Here is an 18,548-nt window from a genome sequence, read left to right on the forward strand (position 1 = left end):
TCTCCTCAGGGGTTAAACTGCTTTTATCAACTGCCGGCAGTCCTTGGGCCAATCTTTGCCCAGTTTTTAATATGGCTTCATACTTTGGAATTCCCATTGATGCAGTTAATGATGTCACTCGTGATGTCACACATGATGCGTCTTTGGCCCCGCCCCCCTCAGCCACCACAGCAACTAAGCCAGAGCCAGTCGCTGCTGGCTTACAGGGAGAGCCAGCCTCAGCATCTACCACGGCCCGCGCCGTCCCCATATCTGCAGCTTCAGAGACAAGTGCATCGGGAGCAAGTCCACAGGAAGCAGTAGCAGCCACCAGAGCTCCAGCACCCGCCGTTACCCCAGCAGCCACCATGCCCCCAGCACTGCCACCACCCAGCACTCTCTCTGGGAGAGACGCCTCCCCCTCATGGAAAGCACAGGATGATGTCATCGCAGGGTTCCCCTCGATATCCACAGCACCAGACGCAATCCCAGAGGTTTCACCTCCATCATGGCCCACGATATCCACCACTTCTTCCGCAGTCTGGCTGCCCACTTCCATGTCTTCCACTGGAACTATGAGCCCAGATGCTGCCACAGAACCCGCCGGGACCGGGCCGCCATCACATCCGCCATCTTGTCCTGGTATGGACTCTAGCAGTGCTTTTTCCTTTTGCAATAGAGCCTGATCCTGCAACATTTTAATCCTCTTTTTAACTGCAGCCAAAGTGTCATTCAGCTCCCAAAGTTCATCTTTCAGGACAACTCTCTCCCATCTGCTGCTACAGTTACGCCTTCTTTTTTTATAAGTAATGCGAGAGTATATACGGTTCTGCTCCATTCTTAATTCCTCTAGACTCATATTCATGTATTTCTCACTAGAGGATGTTGAATCCTCCAGGCTGCAATCAGAAACCTCAGCATCTCCACCTGCAGCACTAACCCCCGCCTCACCACAGGCAAGTTCATTCACCTTATCACCTCCCTGAGTTACCTCACTCAGAGAGCCGGCATCCTGTGGTTTGGGGGTCTCCAGTTGGGGATCCTGTTTCATCACCGGACCCACAATCACTGGAAACGCTGTACTGTCCAAATCCTCCAGCACTGAGGCTTCCACTGCAATAGGTATGTCAGAATTCCCAGGGCCTCCCTCAGGCCTTGCAGCCTGGGACTCTCCGTTATCCTCCTCCCCAGGAGGATCCATCCTCCCCTGGGAGGCTCCCAGGGGAAGCACTGCAGGCTTTTAAGAAGAACCAGGGCCTAGGAGCTATACACTGTGCACCTGTGTATAATGGCCACATGTATATACTGCTACACCTGTGTATAATGCCCACATGTATATACTGCTGCACCTGTGTATAATGCCCACATGTATATACTGCTGCACTTGTGTATAATGCCCACATGTATATACTGCTGCACCTGTGGTCTAATACCCACATGTATATACTGCTGCACTTGTGTATAATGCCCACATGTATATACTGCTGCACCTGTGCATAATGGGGGTAATTCCAAGTTGATCGCAGCAGGAAATTTTTTAGCAGTTGGGCAAAACCATGTGCACTGCAGGGGGGGCAGATCTAACATTTGCAGAGAGAGTTAGATTTGGGTGGGTTATTTTGTTTCTGTGCAGGGTAAATACTGGCTGCTTTATTTTTACACTGCATTTTAGATTGCAGATTGAACTCACCACACCCAAATCTCTCTCTCTCTGCACATGTTATATCTGCCCCCCCTGCAGTGCACATGGTTTTGCCCAAATGCTAAAAAATGTCCTGCTGCGATCAACTTGGAATTACCCCCAATGCCCACATGTACTGTATATACTGCTGCACCTGTGTATAATGCCCACATGTATATACTGCTGCACCTGTGTATAATGCCCACATGTATATACTGCTGCACCTGTGTATAATGCCCACATGTATATACTGTTGCACTTGTGTATAATGCCCATATGTATATACTGCTGCACCTGTGTCTAATACCCACATGTATATACTGCTGCACTTGTGTATAATGCCCACATGTATATACTGCTGCACGTGTGTATAATACCCACATGTATATACTGCTGCACCTGTGTATAATGCCCACATGTATATACTGCTGCACCTGTGTAAAATGCCCACGTCTATATACTGCTGCACCTGTGTATAATGCCCACATATATATACTGCTGCACTCGTGTATAATGCCCACATGAATATACTGCTGCACTTGTGTATAATGCCCACATGTATATACTGCTGCACCTGTGTATAATACCCACATGTATATACTGCTGCACCTGTGTATAATACCCACATGTATATACTGCTGCACTTGTGTATAATGCCCACATGAATATACTGCTGCACTTGTGTATAATGCCCACATATATATACTGCTGCACCTGTGTCTAATGCCCACATGAATATACTGCTGCACTTGTGTATAATGCCCACATGTATATACTGTTGCACCTGTGTCTAATACCCACATGTATATACTGCTGCACCTGTGTATAATGCCCACATGTATATACTGCTACACTTGTGTATAATGCCCACATGTATATACTCAGTGCCAGATTAATGTGCACATGGGCCTGGAGCTGAAATATAGGAAAGGCCTATTGTGTACCGCTGCAGCAGATTGGATTAAGGAGAGGGGAGCAGGGGATATGCCTCAGCGTCCGTTAGTTACATTACACCGCACAGTAGTGTCCGAGACACGTTACACCGCACAGCAGTGTCCAATAGTTAGATTACACTGCACAGTAGTGTCCGAGTCACATGACACCGCACGGCAGCATCTGATAGTTACATTACACCGCACGGTAGCGTCTGTAGTTACATTACACCGCACGGTAGTGTCCGAGACACGTTACACCGCACAGCAACGTCCGATAGTTACATTACACCGCACAGTAGTGTCCGAATCACATTACACGGCATAGTAGTGTCCGAGTTACAATACACCGCACAGCACTGTCCGATAGTTACATTACACCGCACAGCACCGTACGATAGTTACAATACACCGCACGGCAGCGTCCGATAGTTACAATACACCACACAGTAGTGTCCGAGTCACATTACACCGCACGGCAGCATCCGATAATTACATTACACCGAACTGCAGCGTCCGACAGTTACTGTACATTACACTGCTCAGTAGTGACCTAGTCACATTACACCGCATGGCAGCGTCCGATATTTACATTACACCGTACACTAGTGTCCGAGTCACATTACACTGCACGGCAGCGTCTGCTAGTCACATTACACTGCACAGTAGTGTCCGAGTCACATTACACCACATGGCAGCGTCGGATAGTCACAATACACTGCGCAGTAGTGTCCGAGTCACATTACACCGCAAGGCAGCGCTGATAGTTACATTACACCGCACAGCAGCATCCGATAGTTACAATACACTGCACAGTAGTGTCCGAGTCACATTACACCGCAAGTCAGCGTCCAATAGTTACATTACACTGCACAGCAGCGTCCGATAGTTACAATACACCACACGGCAGCGTCCGATAGTTACATTACACCGAGCTGCAGCGTCTGATAGATACATTACACCGCAAGGTAGTGTCCGTATACACACTGGCCAGAATTCAATTGATTATCATGCATGATAAATTAAAACGGCAGCGTCCGATAGTTACATTACACCACATGGCAGCGTCCTATAGTCACATTACACCGCATGGTAGCTTCCGATAGTCACATTACACCGCATGGCAGCGTCCGATAGTTACATTACACTGCACGGCAGCGTTAGATAGTTACATTACATCGCACGGCGGCGGCCGATAGTTACATTACACCGCACGGCAGCGTCCGATAGTCACATTACACCGCACGGCAGAGTCAGATAGTCACATTACACCGCACGGCAGCGTCTGATAGTAACATTACACTGCATGGCAGCGTCCGATAGTTACATTACACCACACGGCAGCGTCCGATAGTTACATTACACCGCACGGCAGCGTACAATAGTTGCATTACACCACACGGCAGCATCCGATAGTCACATTACACCATGGGTCTTCAACCTGTGGCCCTCCAGCTGCTGTTAAACTACATGTCCCAGCATGCCCTGCCACAGTTTTGCTATTAAGGTATGCTAAAACTGAGGCAGGGCATGCTGGGATGTGTAGTTCCACAGCAGCTGGAGGGCCGCAGGTTGAAGACCCATGCATTACACCATACATCAGCATCCGACAGTTACATTACACCACTCAGTAGTGTCCGAGTCACATTACACTACAAGGCAGTGTCCGATAGTTACATTACACCACACGGCAGCATCCGATAGTCACATTACACCATACATCAGCGTCCGACAGTTACATTACACCACTCAGTAGTGTCCGAGTCACATTACACTACAAGGCAGTGTCCGATTGTTACATTACACCACACGGCAGCATCCGATAGTCACATTACACCATACATCAGCGTCCGACAGTTACATTACACCAATCAGTAGTGTCAGAGTCACATTACACTACAAGGCAGTGTCCGATAGTTACATTACACCACACGGAAGCATCCGATAGTCACATTACACCATACATCAGCGTCCGACAGTTACATTACACCACTCAGTAGTGTCCGAGTCACATTACACTACAAGGCAGTGTCCGATTGTTACATTACACCACACGGCAGCATCCGATAGTCACATTACACCATACATCAGCGTCCGACAGTTACATTACACCAATCAGTAGTGTCAGAGTCACATTACACTACAAGGCAGTGTCCAATAGTTACATTACACCACACGGCAGCGTCCAATAGTTACATTACACCGCATGGCAGCGTCTGATAGTCACATTACACCGCAAGGTAGTGTCCGTATACACACTGGCTGGAATTCAATTGATTATCATGCATGATAAATTAAAACAGTATGCCATTAAGGTCAGAGAAAATGCACACATAACTTTAAGTGTGAGAAAGTCCTGGGCATAGGGCTACACAGCATATACTCCTTTGTACCTCAAACCTCAGCTGCAGAACACCTCACAGATCACACAGGCGGGAAGCACTGCACTCAGGGCCGGATTAACAATGGGGCGGATGGAGCTGCAGCTCCAGGCCCCCCACTGGAAATAGGCCCACAGATCCCCTGCAGTTCAGATAGTGTTGACAAGAAAAAAAAACGTTTCTCCTGTCATCACCAATAGCATTCCCTCACTCGACTCCTGTCATGGAGAGACAGAACTCTGCCTATCCCCTCTGAAGCTGCCAGCAGCTGTCACTGCCCAATGAAGCACATACCGAGGATCGAAATAAGCTCCTCCCCCAGATCGCGATAAGCTCCGCCTCCTGGTGCATCTATAGCTGTGCCCACGATTGCTCAAAGCTCTTCTCACTTGCCATTACAAGCTGTGTCTCTGTGGGGGACCTTTATAAACTTACTCTGCCCCCTGGTTCTTCCAAAGCTGAGCCCTGGCCCCTGTTGCCTGAAGCCACACCCCCGGGCCGTTCTAAGCCCCGCCCACTAGACAATACACTGCAGTGCAGTGCTTCCCGCCTGTGTGATCTGTGAGGTGTTCTGCAGCTGAGGTTTGAGGTACAAAGGAGTATATGCTGTGTAGCCCTATGCCCAGGACTTTCTCACACTTAAAGTTATGTGTGCATTTTCTCTGACCTTAATGGCATACTGTTTTAATTTATCATGCATGATAATCAATTGAATTCCAGCCAGTGTGTATACGGACACTACCTTGCGGTGTAATGTGACTATCAGACGCTGCCATGCGGTGTAATGTAACTATTGGACGCTGCCGTGTGGTGTAATGTAACTATTGGACACTGCCTTGTAGTGTAATGTGACTCTGACACTACTGATTGGTGTAATGTAACTGTCGGACGCTGATGTATGGTGTAATGTGACTATCGGATGCTGCCGTGTGGTGTAATGTAACAATCGGACACTGCCTTGTAGTGTAATGTGACTCGGACACTACTGAGTGGTGTAATGTAACTGTCGGACGCTGATGTATGGTGTAATGTGACTATCGGATGCTGCCGTGTGGTGTAATGTAACTATCAGACACTGCCTTGTAGTGTAATGTGACTCGGACACTACTGAGTGGTGTAATGTAACTGTCGGATGCTGATGTATGGTGTAATGTGACTATCGGATGCTGCCGTGTGGTGTAATGCAACTATTGTACGCTGCCGTGCGGTGTAATGTAACTATCGGACGCTGCCGTGTGGTGTAATGTAACTATCGGACGCTGCCATGCAGTGTAATGTTACTATCAGACGCTGCCGTGCGGTGTAATGTGACTATCTGACTCTGCCGTGCGGTGTAATGTGACTATCGGACGCTGCCGTGCGGTGTAATGTAACTATCGGCCGCCGCCGTGCGATGTAATGTAACTATCTAACGCTGCCGTGCAGTGTAATGTAACTATCGGACGCTGCCATGCGGTGTAATGTGACTATCGGAAGCTACCATGCGGTGTAATGTGACTATAGGACGCTGCCATGTGGTGTAATGTAACTATCGGACGCTGCCGTTTTAATTTATCATGCATGATAATCAATTGAATTCCGGCCAGTGTGTATACGGACACTACCTTGCGGTGTAATGTATCTATCAGACGCTGCAGCTCGGTGTAATGTAACTATCGGACGCTGCCGTGTGGTGTATTGTAACTATCGGATGCTGCTGTGCGGTGTAATGTAACTATCAGCGCTGCCTTGCGGTGTAATGTGACTCGGACACTACTGTGCAGTGTATTGTGACTATCCGACGCTGCCATGTGGTGTAATGTGACTCGGACACTACTGTGCAGTGTAATGTGACTAGCAGACGCTGCCGTGCAGTGTAATGTGACTCGGACACTAGTGTACGGTGTAATGTAAATATCGGACGCTGCCATGCGGTGTAATGTGACTAGGTCACTACTGAGCAGTGTAATGTACAGTAATTGTCGGACGCTGCAGTTCGGTGTAATGTAATTATCGGATGCTGCCGTGCGGTGTAATGTGACTCGGACACTACTGTGCGGTGTATTGTAACTATCGGACGCTGCCGTGCGGTGTATTGTAACTATCGTACGGTGCTGTGCGGTGTAATGTAACTATCGGACAGTGCTGTGCGGTGTATTGTAACTCGGACACTACTATGCCGTGTAATGTGATTCGGACACTACTGTGCGGTGTAATGTAACTATCGGACGTTGCTGTGCGGTGTAACGTGTCTCGGACACTACCGTGCGGTGTAATGTAACTACAGACGCTACCGTGCGGTGTAATGTAACTATCAGATGCTGCCGTGCGGTGTCATGTGACTCGGACACTACTGTGCAGTGTAATCTAACTATTGGACACTGCTGTGCGGTGTAACGTGTCTCGGACACTACTGTGCGGTGTAATGTAACTAACGGACGCTGAGGCATATCCCCTGCTCCCCTCTCCTTAATCCAATCTGCTGCAGCGGTACACAATAGGCCTTTCCTATGTTTCAGCTCCAGGCCCATGTGCACATTAATCTGGCACTGACTGCACTGCAGTGTATTGTCTAGTGGGCGGGGCTTAGAACGGCCCGGGGGTGTGGCTTCAGGCAACAGGGGCCAGGGCTCAGCTTTGGAAGAACCAGGGGGCAGAATAAGTTTATAAAGGTCCCCCACAGAGACACAGCTTGTAATGGCAAGTGAGAAGAGCTTTGAGCAATCGTGGGCACAGCTATAGATGCACCAGGAGGCGGAGCTTATCGCGATCTGGGGGAGGAGCTTATTTCGATCCTCGGTATGTGCTTCATTGGGCAGTGACAGCTGCTGGCAGCTTCAGAGGGGATAGGCAGAGTTCTGTCTCTCCATGACAGGAGTCGAGTGAGGGAATGCTATTGGTGATGACAGGAGAAACGTTTTTTTTTCTTGTCAACACTATCTGAACTGCAGGGGATCTGTGGGCCTATTTCCAGTGGGGGGCCTGGAGCTGCAGCTCCATCCGCCCCATTGTTAATCCGGCCCTGTATATACTGCACTTTCAGAAATACTGCAACACGAAAGCCGATAATAATCTCTTTTTGCAACTCAGATAAATCGCCCCTTTTACCCATGACAGTAACAAGTTATAGTTGAAACTCTGGAGTATACTGGTCTATGACAGATGAGACAGTGCCTACCTTTTCCGCACATCTCTGATCAAAACTCACCAAATTTCCAGCAGTATATACTGCTGCAACTGTGTATAATCCCCACATGTATATACTGCTGCACCTGTGTATAATGCCCACATGTATATACTGCAGCACCTGTGTATAATGCCCACATGTATATACTGCTGCACCTGTGTATAATGCCCACATGTATATACTGCAGCACCTGTGTATAATGCCCACATGTATATACTGCAGCACCTGTGTATAATGCCCACATGTATATACTGCAGCACCTGTGTATAATGCCCACATGTATATACTGCTGCACCTGTGTCTAATACCCACATGTATATACTGCTGCACTTGTGTATAATGCCCACATGTATATACTGCTGTACCTGTGTATAATACTCACATGTATATACTGCTGCACTTGTGTATAATGCCTACATGTATATACTGCTGCACCTGTGTATAATGCCCACATGTATATACTGCTGCACTTGTGTATAATACCCACATGTATATACTGCTGCATCTGTGTCTAATACACACATGTATATACTGCTGCACTTGTGTATAATGCCCACATGTATATACTGCTGCACCTGTGTCTAATACCCACATGTATTTACTGCTGCACTTGTGTATAATGCCCACATGTATATACTGCTACACCTGTGTATAATACCCACATGTATATACTGCTGCACCTGTGTATAATGCCCACATGTATATACTGCTGCACTTGTGTATAATGCCCACATGTATATACTGCTGTACCTGTGTATAATGCTCACATATATATACTGCTGCACTTGTGTGTAATGCCCACATGTATATACTGCTGCACCTGTGTATAATGCCCACATGTATATACTGCTGCACCTGTGTATAATGCCCGCATGTATATACTGCTGCACCTGTGTATAATCCCCACATGTATATACTGCAGCACCTGTGTATAATGCCCACATGTATATACTGCTACACCTGTGTATAATACCCACATGTATATACTGCAGCACCTGTGTATAATGCCCACATGTATATACTGCAGCACCTGTGTATAATGCCCACATGTATATACTGCTGAACCTGTGTATAATGCCCACATGTATATACTGCAGCACCTGTGTATAATGCCCACATGTATATACTGCAGCACCTGTGTATAATGCCCACATGTATATACTGCAGCACCTGTGTATAATGCCCGCATGTACATACTGCTGCACCTGTGTATAATGCCCGCATGTATATACTGCTGCACCTGTGTATAATCCCCACATGTATATACTGCAGCACCTGTGTATAATGCCCACATGTATATACTGCTGCACCTGTGTATAATGCCCACATGTATATACTGCAGCACCTGTGTATAATGCCCACATGTATATACTGCAGCACCTGTGTATAATGCCCACATGTATATACTGCAGCACCTGTGTATAATGCCCACATGTATATACTGCTGCACCTGTGTCTAATACCCACATGTATATACTGCGGCACTTGTGTATAATGCCCACATGTATATACTGCTACACCTGTGTATAATACCCACATGTATATACTGCTGCACCTGTGTATAATACCCACATGTATATACTGCTGCACTTGTGTATAATGCCCACATGTATATACTGCTGTACCTGTGTATAATGCTCACATGTATATACTGCTGCACTTGTGTATAATGCCCACATGTATATACTGCTGCACCTGTGTATAATGCCCACATGTATATACTGCAGCACCTGTGTATAATGCCCACATGTATATACTGCAGCACCTGTGTATAATGCCCACATGTATATACTGCTGTACCTGTGTATAATGCTCACATGTATATACTGCTGCACTTGTGTATAATGCCCACATGTATATACTGCTGCACCTGTGTATAATGCCCACATGTATATACTGCAGCACCTGTGTATAATGCCCACATGTATATACTGCAGCACCTGTGTATAATGCCCACATGTATATACTGCAGCACCTGTGTATAATGCCCACATGTATATACTGCTGCACCTGTGTCTAATACCCACATGTATATACTGCTGCACTTGTGTATAATGCCCACATGTATATACTGCTGCATCTGTGTCTAATACACACATGTATATACTGCTGCACTTGTGTATAATGCCCACATGTATATACTGCTGCACCTGTGTATAATGCCCACATGTATATACTGCAGCACCTGTGTATAATGCCCACATGTATATACTGCAGCACCTGTGTATAATGCCCACATGTATATACTGCAGCACCTGTGTATAATGCCCACATGTATATACTGCTGCACCTGTGTCTAATACCCACATGTATTTACTGCTGCACTTGTGTATAATGCCCACATGTATATACTGCTGCATCTGTGTCTAATACACACATGTATATACTGCTGCACTTGTGTATAATGCCCACATGTATATACTGCTGCACCTGTGTATAATGCCCACATGTATATACTGCTGCACCTGTGTATAATGCCCACATGTATATACTGCAGCACCTGTGTATAATGCCCACATGTATATACTGCAGCACCTGTGTATAATGCCCACATGTATATACTGCAGCGCCTGTGTATAATGCCCACATGTATATACTGCTGCACCTGTGTCTAATACCCACATGTATATACTGCTGCACTTGTGTATAATGCCCACATGTATATACTGCTGTACCTGTGTATAATGCTCACATGTATATACTGCTGCACTTGTGTATAATGCCCACATGTATATACTGCTGCACCTGTGTATAATGCCCACATGTATATACTGCTGCACTTGTGTATAATACCCACATGTATATACTGCTGCATCTGTGTCTAATACACACATGTATATACTGCTGCACTTGTGTATAATGCCCACATGTATATACTGCTGCACCTGTGTCTAATACCCACATGTATTTACTGCTGCACTTGTGTATAATGCCCACATGTATATACTGCTACACCTGTGTATAATACCCACATGTATATACTGCTGCACCTGTGTATAATGCCCACATGTATATACTGCTGCACTTGTGTATAATGCCCACATGTATATACTGCTGTACCTGTGTATAATGCTCACATATATATACTGCTGCACTTGTGTGTAATGCCCACATGTATATACTGCTGCACTTGTGTATAATGCCCACATGTATATACTGCTGCACCTGTGTATAATGCCCACATGTATATACTGCTGCACCTGTGTATAATGCCAGCATGTATATACTGCTGCACCTGTGTATAATCCCCACATGTATATACTGCAGCACCTGTGTATAATGCCCACATGTATATACTGCTGAACCTGTGTATAATGCCCACACGTATATACTGCAGCACCTGTGTATAATGCCCACATGTATATACTGCAGCACCTGTGTATAATGCCCACATGTATATACTGCAGCACCTGTGTATAATGCCCACATGTATATACTGCTGCACCTGTGTCTAATACCCACATGTATATACTGCTGCACTTGTGTATAATGCCCACATGTATATACAGGTTGAGTATCCCATATCCAAATATTCCGAAATACGGAATATTCCAAAATACGGATTTTTTTGAGTTAGGCTGAGATAGTGAAACCTTTGTTTTCTGATGGCTCAGTGTACACAAACTTTGTTTAATACACAAAATTATTAAAAATATTGTATTAAATGACCTTCAGGCTGTGTGTATAAGGTATATATGAAACATAAATGAATTGTGTGAATGTATACACACTTTATTTAATGCACAAAGTTATTAAAAATATTGGCTAAAATGACCTTCAGGCTGTGTGTATAAGGTGTATATGAAACATAAATGCATTCTGTGCTTAGACTTGGGTCCCATCGCCATGATATCTCATTATGGTATGCAATTATTCCAAAATACGGAAAAATCCGATATCCAAAATACTTCTGGTCCCAAGCATTTTGGATAAGGGATACTCAACCTGTACTGCTGTACCTGTGTATAATGCTCACATGTATATACTGCTGCACTTGTGTATAATGCCCACATGTATATACTGCTGCACCTGTGTATAATGCCCACATGTATATACTGCTGCACTTGTGTATAATACCCACATGTATATACTGCTGCATCTGTGTCTAATACACACATGTATATACTGCTGCACTTGTGTATAATGCCCACATGTATATACTGCTGCACCTGTGTGTAATGCCCACATGTATATTCTGCTGCACCTGTGTATAATGCCCACATGTATATACTGCTGCACCTGTGTATAATGCCCACATGTATATACTGCTGCACCTGTGTCTAATACCCACATGTATTTACTGCTGCACTTGTGTATAATGCCCACATGTATATACTGCTACACCTGTGTATAATACCCACATGTATATACTGCTGCACCTGTGTATAATGCCCACATGTATATACTGCTGCACTTGTGTATAATGCCCACATGTATATACTGCTGTACCTGTGTATAATGCTCACATATATATACTGCTGCACTTGTGTGTAATGCCCACATGTATATACTGCTGCACTTGTTTTGTATAATGCCCACATGTATATATACTGCTGTACCTGTGTATAATGCCCACATGTATATACTGCTGCACTTGTGTATAATGCCCACATGTATATACCATGTATATACTGCTGCACCTGTGTCTAATACCCACATGTATATACTGCTGCACTTGTGTATAATGCCCACATGAATATACTGCTGCACCTGTGTATAATGCCCTAATGTATATACTACTGCACCTGTGTATAATGCCCACATGTATATACTACTGTACCTGTGTATAATGCTCACCTGTATATACTGCTGCACTTGTGTATAATGCCCACATGTATATACTGCTGCACTTGTGTATAATGCGCACATGTATATACTGCTGCACCTGTGTATAATGCCCACATGTATATACTGCTGCACTTGTGTATAATGCCCACATGTATATACTGCTGCATCTGTGTCTAATACACACATGTATATACTGCTGCACTTGTGTATAATGCCAACATGTATATACTGCTGCACCTTTGTCTAATACCCACATGTATTTACTGCTGCACTTGTGTATAATGCCCACATGTATATACTGCTGCACCTGTGTAAAATACCCACATGTATATACTGCTGCACCTATGTATAATGCCCACATGTATATACGGCTGCACTTGTGTATAATGCCCACATGTATATACTGCTGTACCTGTGTATAATGCTCACATATACATACTGCTGCACTTGTGTGTAATGCCCACATGTATATACTGCTGCACTTGTGTATAATGCCCACATGTATATACTGCTGCACCTGTGTATAATGCCACCTGTATATACTGCTGCATCTGTGTATAATGCCCACATGAATATACTGCTGCACCTGTGTATAATGCCCACATGAATATACTGCTGCACCTGTGTATAATGCCCACATGAATATACCGCTGCACCTGTGTATAATACCCACATGTATATACTGCTGCACCTGTGTATAATGCCCACCTGTATGTACTGCTGCACCTGTGTATAATGCCCACATGCACCCTTTGGCTCATATAGTGTGTGTACAACTGGCTCTGGTACTTGGCAGTGCCTCCTATGCCATTTACCTCTCTGCACGTCCCTGGCATTGTGCGCTTGTGCCAGTGTGCACATATTCACCATATGGCTCTGCTCTGCTCTTAGTATGGAGCCTGGCAATACACTGTTATGCCCATGGGTGAGGTTATCTAACACACAATAAGAGAAATAATTCCTGAAAGTGCATTCTCACAAGCTGGAGGACTAGAGTTCATGAAAACTAAAGCATATATTAGGCTTCTCTTTGTCATCCATTGTTAACACTTGCATTTGCACAATCTATTAATAACGACCTGTATTATAACACTTTAGAAGACACTGGAATCCACTGACTTGTTTTTTTTTTTAGTTGTAGCAATAATAAATTAGGTTGTTTTTTTCAATAATTAAAGGAATTCAGAAATTATGATTAAAAAGTGACAGTGGCAATAATTAATGCAAATTATTAAATCAGTTTTCGGGTCCCAAATTCATCATAAATTCTGCTGACGAGATATTTGCCTGACTCGCCTACTCTTTTATGTCACCAAGATAAATACGTAACACTGCTAATTGCAGAAAATCAATTAATTCAGGCTAAATACTCACATATGATTATTCAGAATGCATTAAACCTTAGGAGAACTATCATTAAATAAATTAATTACAGCAAAATGATGCATTTTTTAATTTGGATGTTATATAGAAAACGATATAAATGGAATTGCGCAGTAGCCTCCTATGAGCAGGAAATACAGCCATACTTGGCTCCGGAACTCTGATGTGGAAGCTGCCATATGTTCTGAAGTTGAAATTCTAAAGACAAATATACTGTGCTATGTGTGGATAAACTTTTTTTCTATTTATAATACACAATTATGACCAACCATCATATTAATGGTAAGGTCATGTATATCTATTAAATGTATTGATAGTTCCATTAACACTGTGACACTAATCACTGCTTAAACACCTGCCAAGTGCTGGTCTGGGTAAACCCTATGAATAATCGTTTATATTAGAATTATCCATACATCTCAATGAATGCCTGCTTATGTGCAGTCTGGCAGCTTCCAACCTCAGAGACACACTTATCAAAATGTTCAAGTGCACACAACTCTCTCCAGGCCTCTCTGCACTTACTTTGAAAGCTTGATTTCAATTTGCTGTCTGATCATCTGTCTTTCCTCGTCTGTCCTCTGAGGGAAGATGTTCCTGTCTTCCAGTTCCTGCTTGCTGGGTCTGTTTCTCAATTTCACCGCTAGCAGTTCCTTTTTGTATTTCCTTGGTAAAGTCCCTAGAGATGTAGGAAAACTATTTATTTCCTGTGGAAATTTGTTCATTCTTGATTTGTTTTAAGAATATGTCATTCATAAACTTTAAAAGCAAGGAGTAAAACAATATAGTATTCCATTATTGTTTTTGATTTAAAAGTAAACAAGACCCTTCACTTGAAATGGCAATGGGATGATTTAGCACCAGTCAAAAAGGATAAAGATGAAGATATTTACAAAACCAGTTTAGAGATACCAAGGTATTGCTCTGTATGTCATCACACTGGTGGTGCACCCTGAGTCAAAGAGTATAATTTTGTCAAACACTAGAAAGAAGACAACATTTTTGGGTGGACTCTTAGGTTAGGACAGAATTGTCAGAGTAATTATATAAATAAAACATACATTTTATTAGGTTCTTTAAAATAGATCTGATGTATCCAGACACAAAAAAACAACATATAACAAATGACTCATAAATGTTAAAATTGAAAATATCAGGTCCCTAAAATAACCCCTCTGATAGTGGGTAAGATATAATACCAATGTTTTTAGGGACCCTGGCTGCTGTAACCTAAAAGCACGTACAAAATCTAGACCAAAATGGTCGGTATAGGTAAATTACCAGGATATAGACCATAAATAAACACTCGGCTGGATCACCTATTAATTAGGCAGGTTGCTTGTAGTTTAGATACATGTACAGGAGGAAGCAAGATAAGTGGTAATTCTGCTGTCAGTGTTAGGCACGGAGTTATTCGAACCTGATGTTAATCTACTACACTTGGTATTCCCTGGTGGTCTCCCATCCAAGTACTGACCAAGCCCACCACTGCTTATCTTCCGAGATAGGACGGTATCGGGCATTGATTGGGTGGTATGATAGTAGATGCTTAAATATAGCAGACACTCCTGGATCACTGATGAGAGATCAACTAAAAAGATTATAGTGCAGAAACCAGTGGGAAGGAAAAACAGGTGATCAGCTGCCAGCATTAGACAGAGGTAAATAGCCGCAAAAGTGTCCCCGACACTTAGTGTGGGGGATATGTATGAAATTTTGTAGAGAGATAAAGTAAAGAGATATAAAGTGCCAACCAATCAGCTCCTAACTCACTTTACAGGCTGTGTTTGAAAAATGACAACTAGGAGCTGTTTGGGTGGTACTTTTTCCCTCTTCAATTGCTGCCAAGCTTTCATACGTATCCCACTGTACGAACTGAGTTATTGATCTACCAAGACTACACATGGGGCCATATGTACTAAGCCTTGAAAAGTGATACAGTGGAGAGAGATTGTAGAGAGATAAAGTGGAGAGAAATAAAGTACATGTCAATCAGTTCCTAACTGCAATGTCACAGGCTGTGTTTTAAAAATGACAGTTAGGAGCTGTTTGGCTGATAGTTTATCTCTCTCCACTTTATAACTTTTTAAGGCTTAATACATCTGGCTCTAAAATCAGTAACATTTTTACAGGGTAGCCTGTTTACAAACTGAGTCATGGACATTAGTTTAGTGTCAGATTTGTTGTTTTAGTCGATATATTTACTTAACTAAATCAATGAAAATATTAATAATTTTTCTTATTTGCATGTTGGCAGATGGTTAGCACTGAAGTCATGAGTTAGATTCCCGTCTAGGACCCTGTACGTGTGGAGTTTCTATGTTTGCGTTTGTTTCTTCCAGGTACTCCAGGTTTCCTTCCATACTTAAAAATAAATAAATAAAATACTAGTATGTGTATGTGTGAGCTTGTGTGTTAAGGAACGTAGAGGGTCTATGTACTACAGTAAGCATTGGGGAGAGATATAGTGGAGAGAGATAAAGTAACAGCCAATCAGCTCCAAACTGCGATGTTACAGGCTGTGCTTGAAAAATGACTGGAGCTGGTTGGTCGGTACTTTTGTCTCTCTTCAATTTCTCTCTCTCCAAGGATTAGTACATAGACCCCCTATACTGTAAGCTCTAATGTTGTAGGGAGAAATATTATCTGTACAGCACTGTGCATTTAACTGCACCATATAATAATAATAATAATAAATAACTTTCAAAAAAATAGATTGGACAAATTTTTAAGTCAAAGCTGTTTTTTGTCCACAAGATGGTGCCATTTTCCAGGATAAAGTAGGAAGATGGCCATGCTAGGGCTAGGATGCTGTGCAAGGTGCATGAAATCACTAAGACATGGGGGGTCATTCCGAGTTGTTCGCTCGTTATTTTTTTGTCGCAACGGAGCGATTAGTCGCTAATGCAAATGCGCAATGTCCGCAGTGCGACTGCGCCAAGTAAATTTGCTATGCAGTTAGGAATTTTACTCACGGCATTACGAGGTTTTTTCTTCGTTCTGGTGATCGTAATGTGATTGACAGGAAGTGGGTGTTTCTGGGTGGAAACAGGCCGTTTTATGGGTGTGTGCGAAAAAACGCTACCGTTTCTGGGAAAAACGCGGGAGTGGCTGGAGAAACGGAGGAGTGTCTGGGCGAACGCTGGGTGTGTTTGCGACGTCAAACCAGGAACGAAACTGACTGAACTGATCGCAGATGCCGAGTAAGTGTGGAGCTACTCAGAAACTGCTAAGAAGTGTCTATTCGCAATTCTGCTAATCTTTCGTTCGCAATTTTAATATGCTAAGATTCACTCCAAGTAGGCGGCGGCTTAGCGTGTGCAAAGCTGCTAAAAGCAGCTTGCGAGCGAACAACTCGGAATGACCCCCATGATCCTGATGTATAAGAGAGTTCTTTTATTGATGCATAATAGGCAATGCGTATTTTGAAAGAAAAAATAGGATTTTGGTACTTACCAGGTAAATCCTTTTCTTTGAATCCATAGGGAGCACTGGAGTACTCTAGGGATATGGACGGTTCCACAGGAACTAGGCACTGAATAGTTAAACTTTGACTATACCTCCCCTCCATATCCCAGAGTACCTCAGTGTTTTTTTACTGAGCCGAACTGGAGCTATAGAGGTTGACAATGGAGAAATACATATAACCAAAAACGGACAACAATAAAGTTGACACAAACGAAACTGACAACTAACAGTTGACACCAACCCGATAGAATTTCTAATTTGAAACAGTCGGTAAGAATGTGTTACCATAAAATCCCTGCACTTACCACAACCAGGTAAACAACTGCTCTGGGTGGGCGTCCAGTGCCCCCTATAGATTCAAAGAAAAGGATTTACCTGGTAAGTACCAAAATCCTATTTTCTTTTTCATCCACTAGGGGTCACTGGAGTACTCTAGGGACGTACCAAAGTTTCCCCCCCTGGGCGGGAGAGCTGTTTGGCACCTGTAACACTAGACGGCCAAAGCTAGATGCCGATGCCGCAAAAGTATCAAACCTGTAAAAGCGCACAAACATGTGCACTGAAGACCATGTAGCCGCACTGCAAAGCTGTGTCGTAGAACTCCACGACCAGCTGCCCATGACATTCCCAGAGAACGTGTGGAATGAGCTGTTACTGATGTAGGCGGCTGTAACCTAACATGAAGGTAAGCCTGACGTATGGTCAGTTTTATCCATCTGGATAAGGTCTGCTTAGAAGGTGGCCAACCCATCTTGGCCGCATCATAGAGA

The 18,548-nt window shown here is 43.8% G+C and overlaps 1 protein-coding gene and 1 pseudogene across 11 annotated transcripts in view; both read right to left on the reverse strand.

Annotated features, from left to right (window-relative positions):
* Positions 1-18,548, reverse strand: part of PHACTR3 (phosphatase and actin regulator 3) — a 419,279-nt gene that overhangs the window by 171,449 nt on the left and 229,282 nt on the right. For all 11 annotated transcript variants that reach the window (XM_063959370.1, XM_063959361.1, XM_063959364.1 and 8 more), the window contains one exon: positions 14,836-14,989. In XM_063959370.1, coding sequence (XP_063815440.1) covers positions 14,836-14,989 — 154 coding nt within the window. The remainder of the gene's footprint in view (positions 1-14,835; positions 14,990-18,548) is intronic.
* LOC134894810 (5S ribosomal RNA) lies at positions 15,739-15,857 on the reverse strand (annotated as a pseudogene).

This window comes from Pseudophryne corroboree, chromosome 3 (genome assembly GCF_028390025.1).
Source record: "Pseudophryne corroboree isolate aPseCor3 chromosome 3, aPseCor3.hap2, whole genome shotgun sequence".
Lineage (NCBI taxonomy): Eukaryota > Metazoa > Chordata > Amphibia > Anura > Myobatrachidae > Pseudophryne > Pseudophryne corroboree.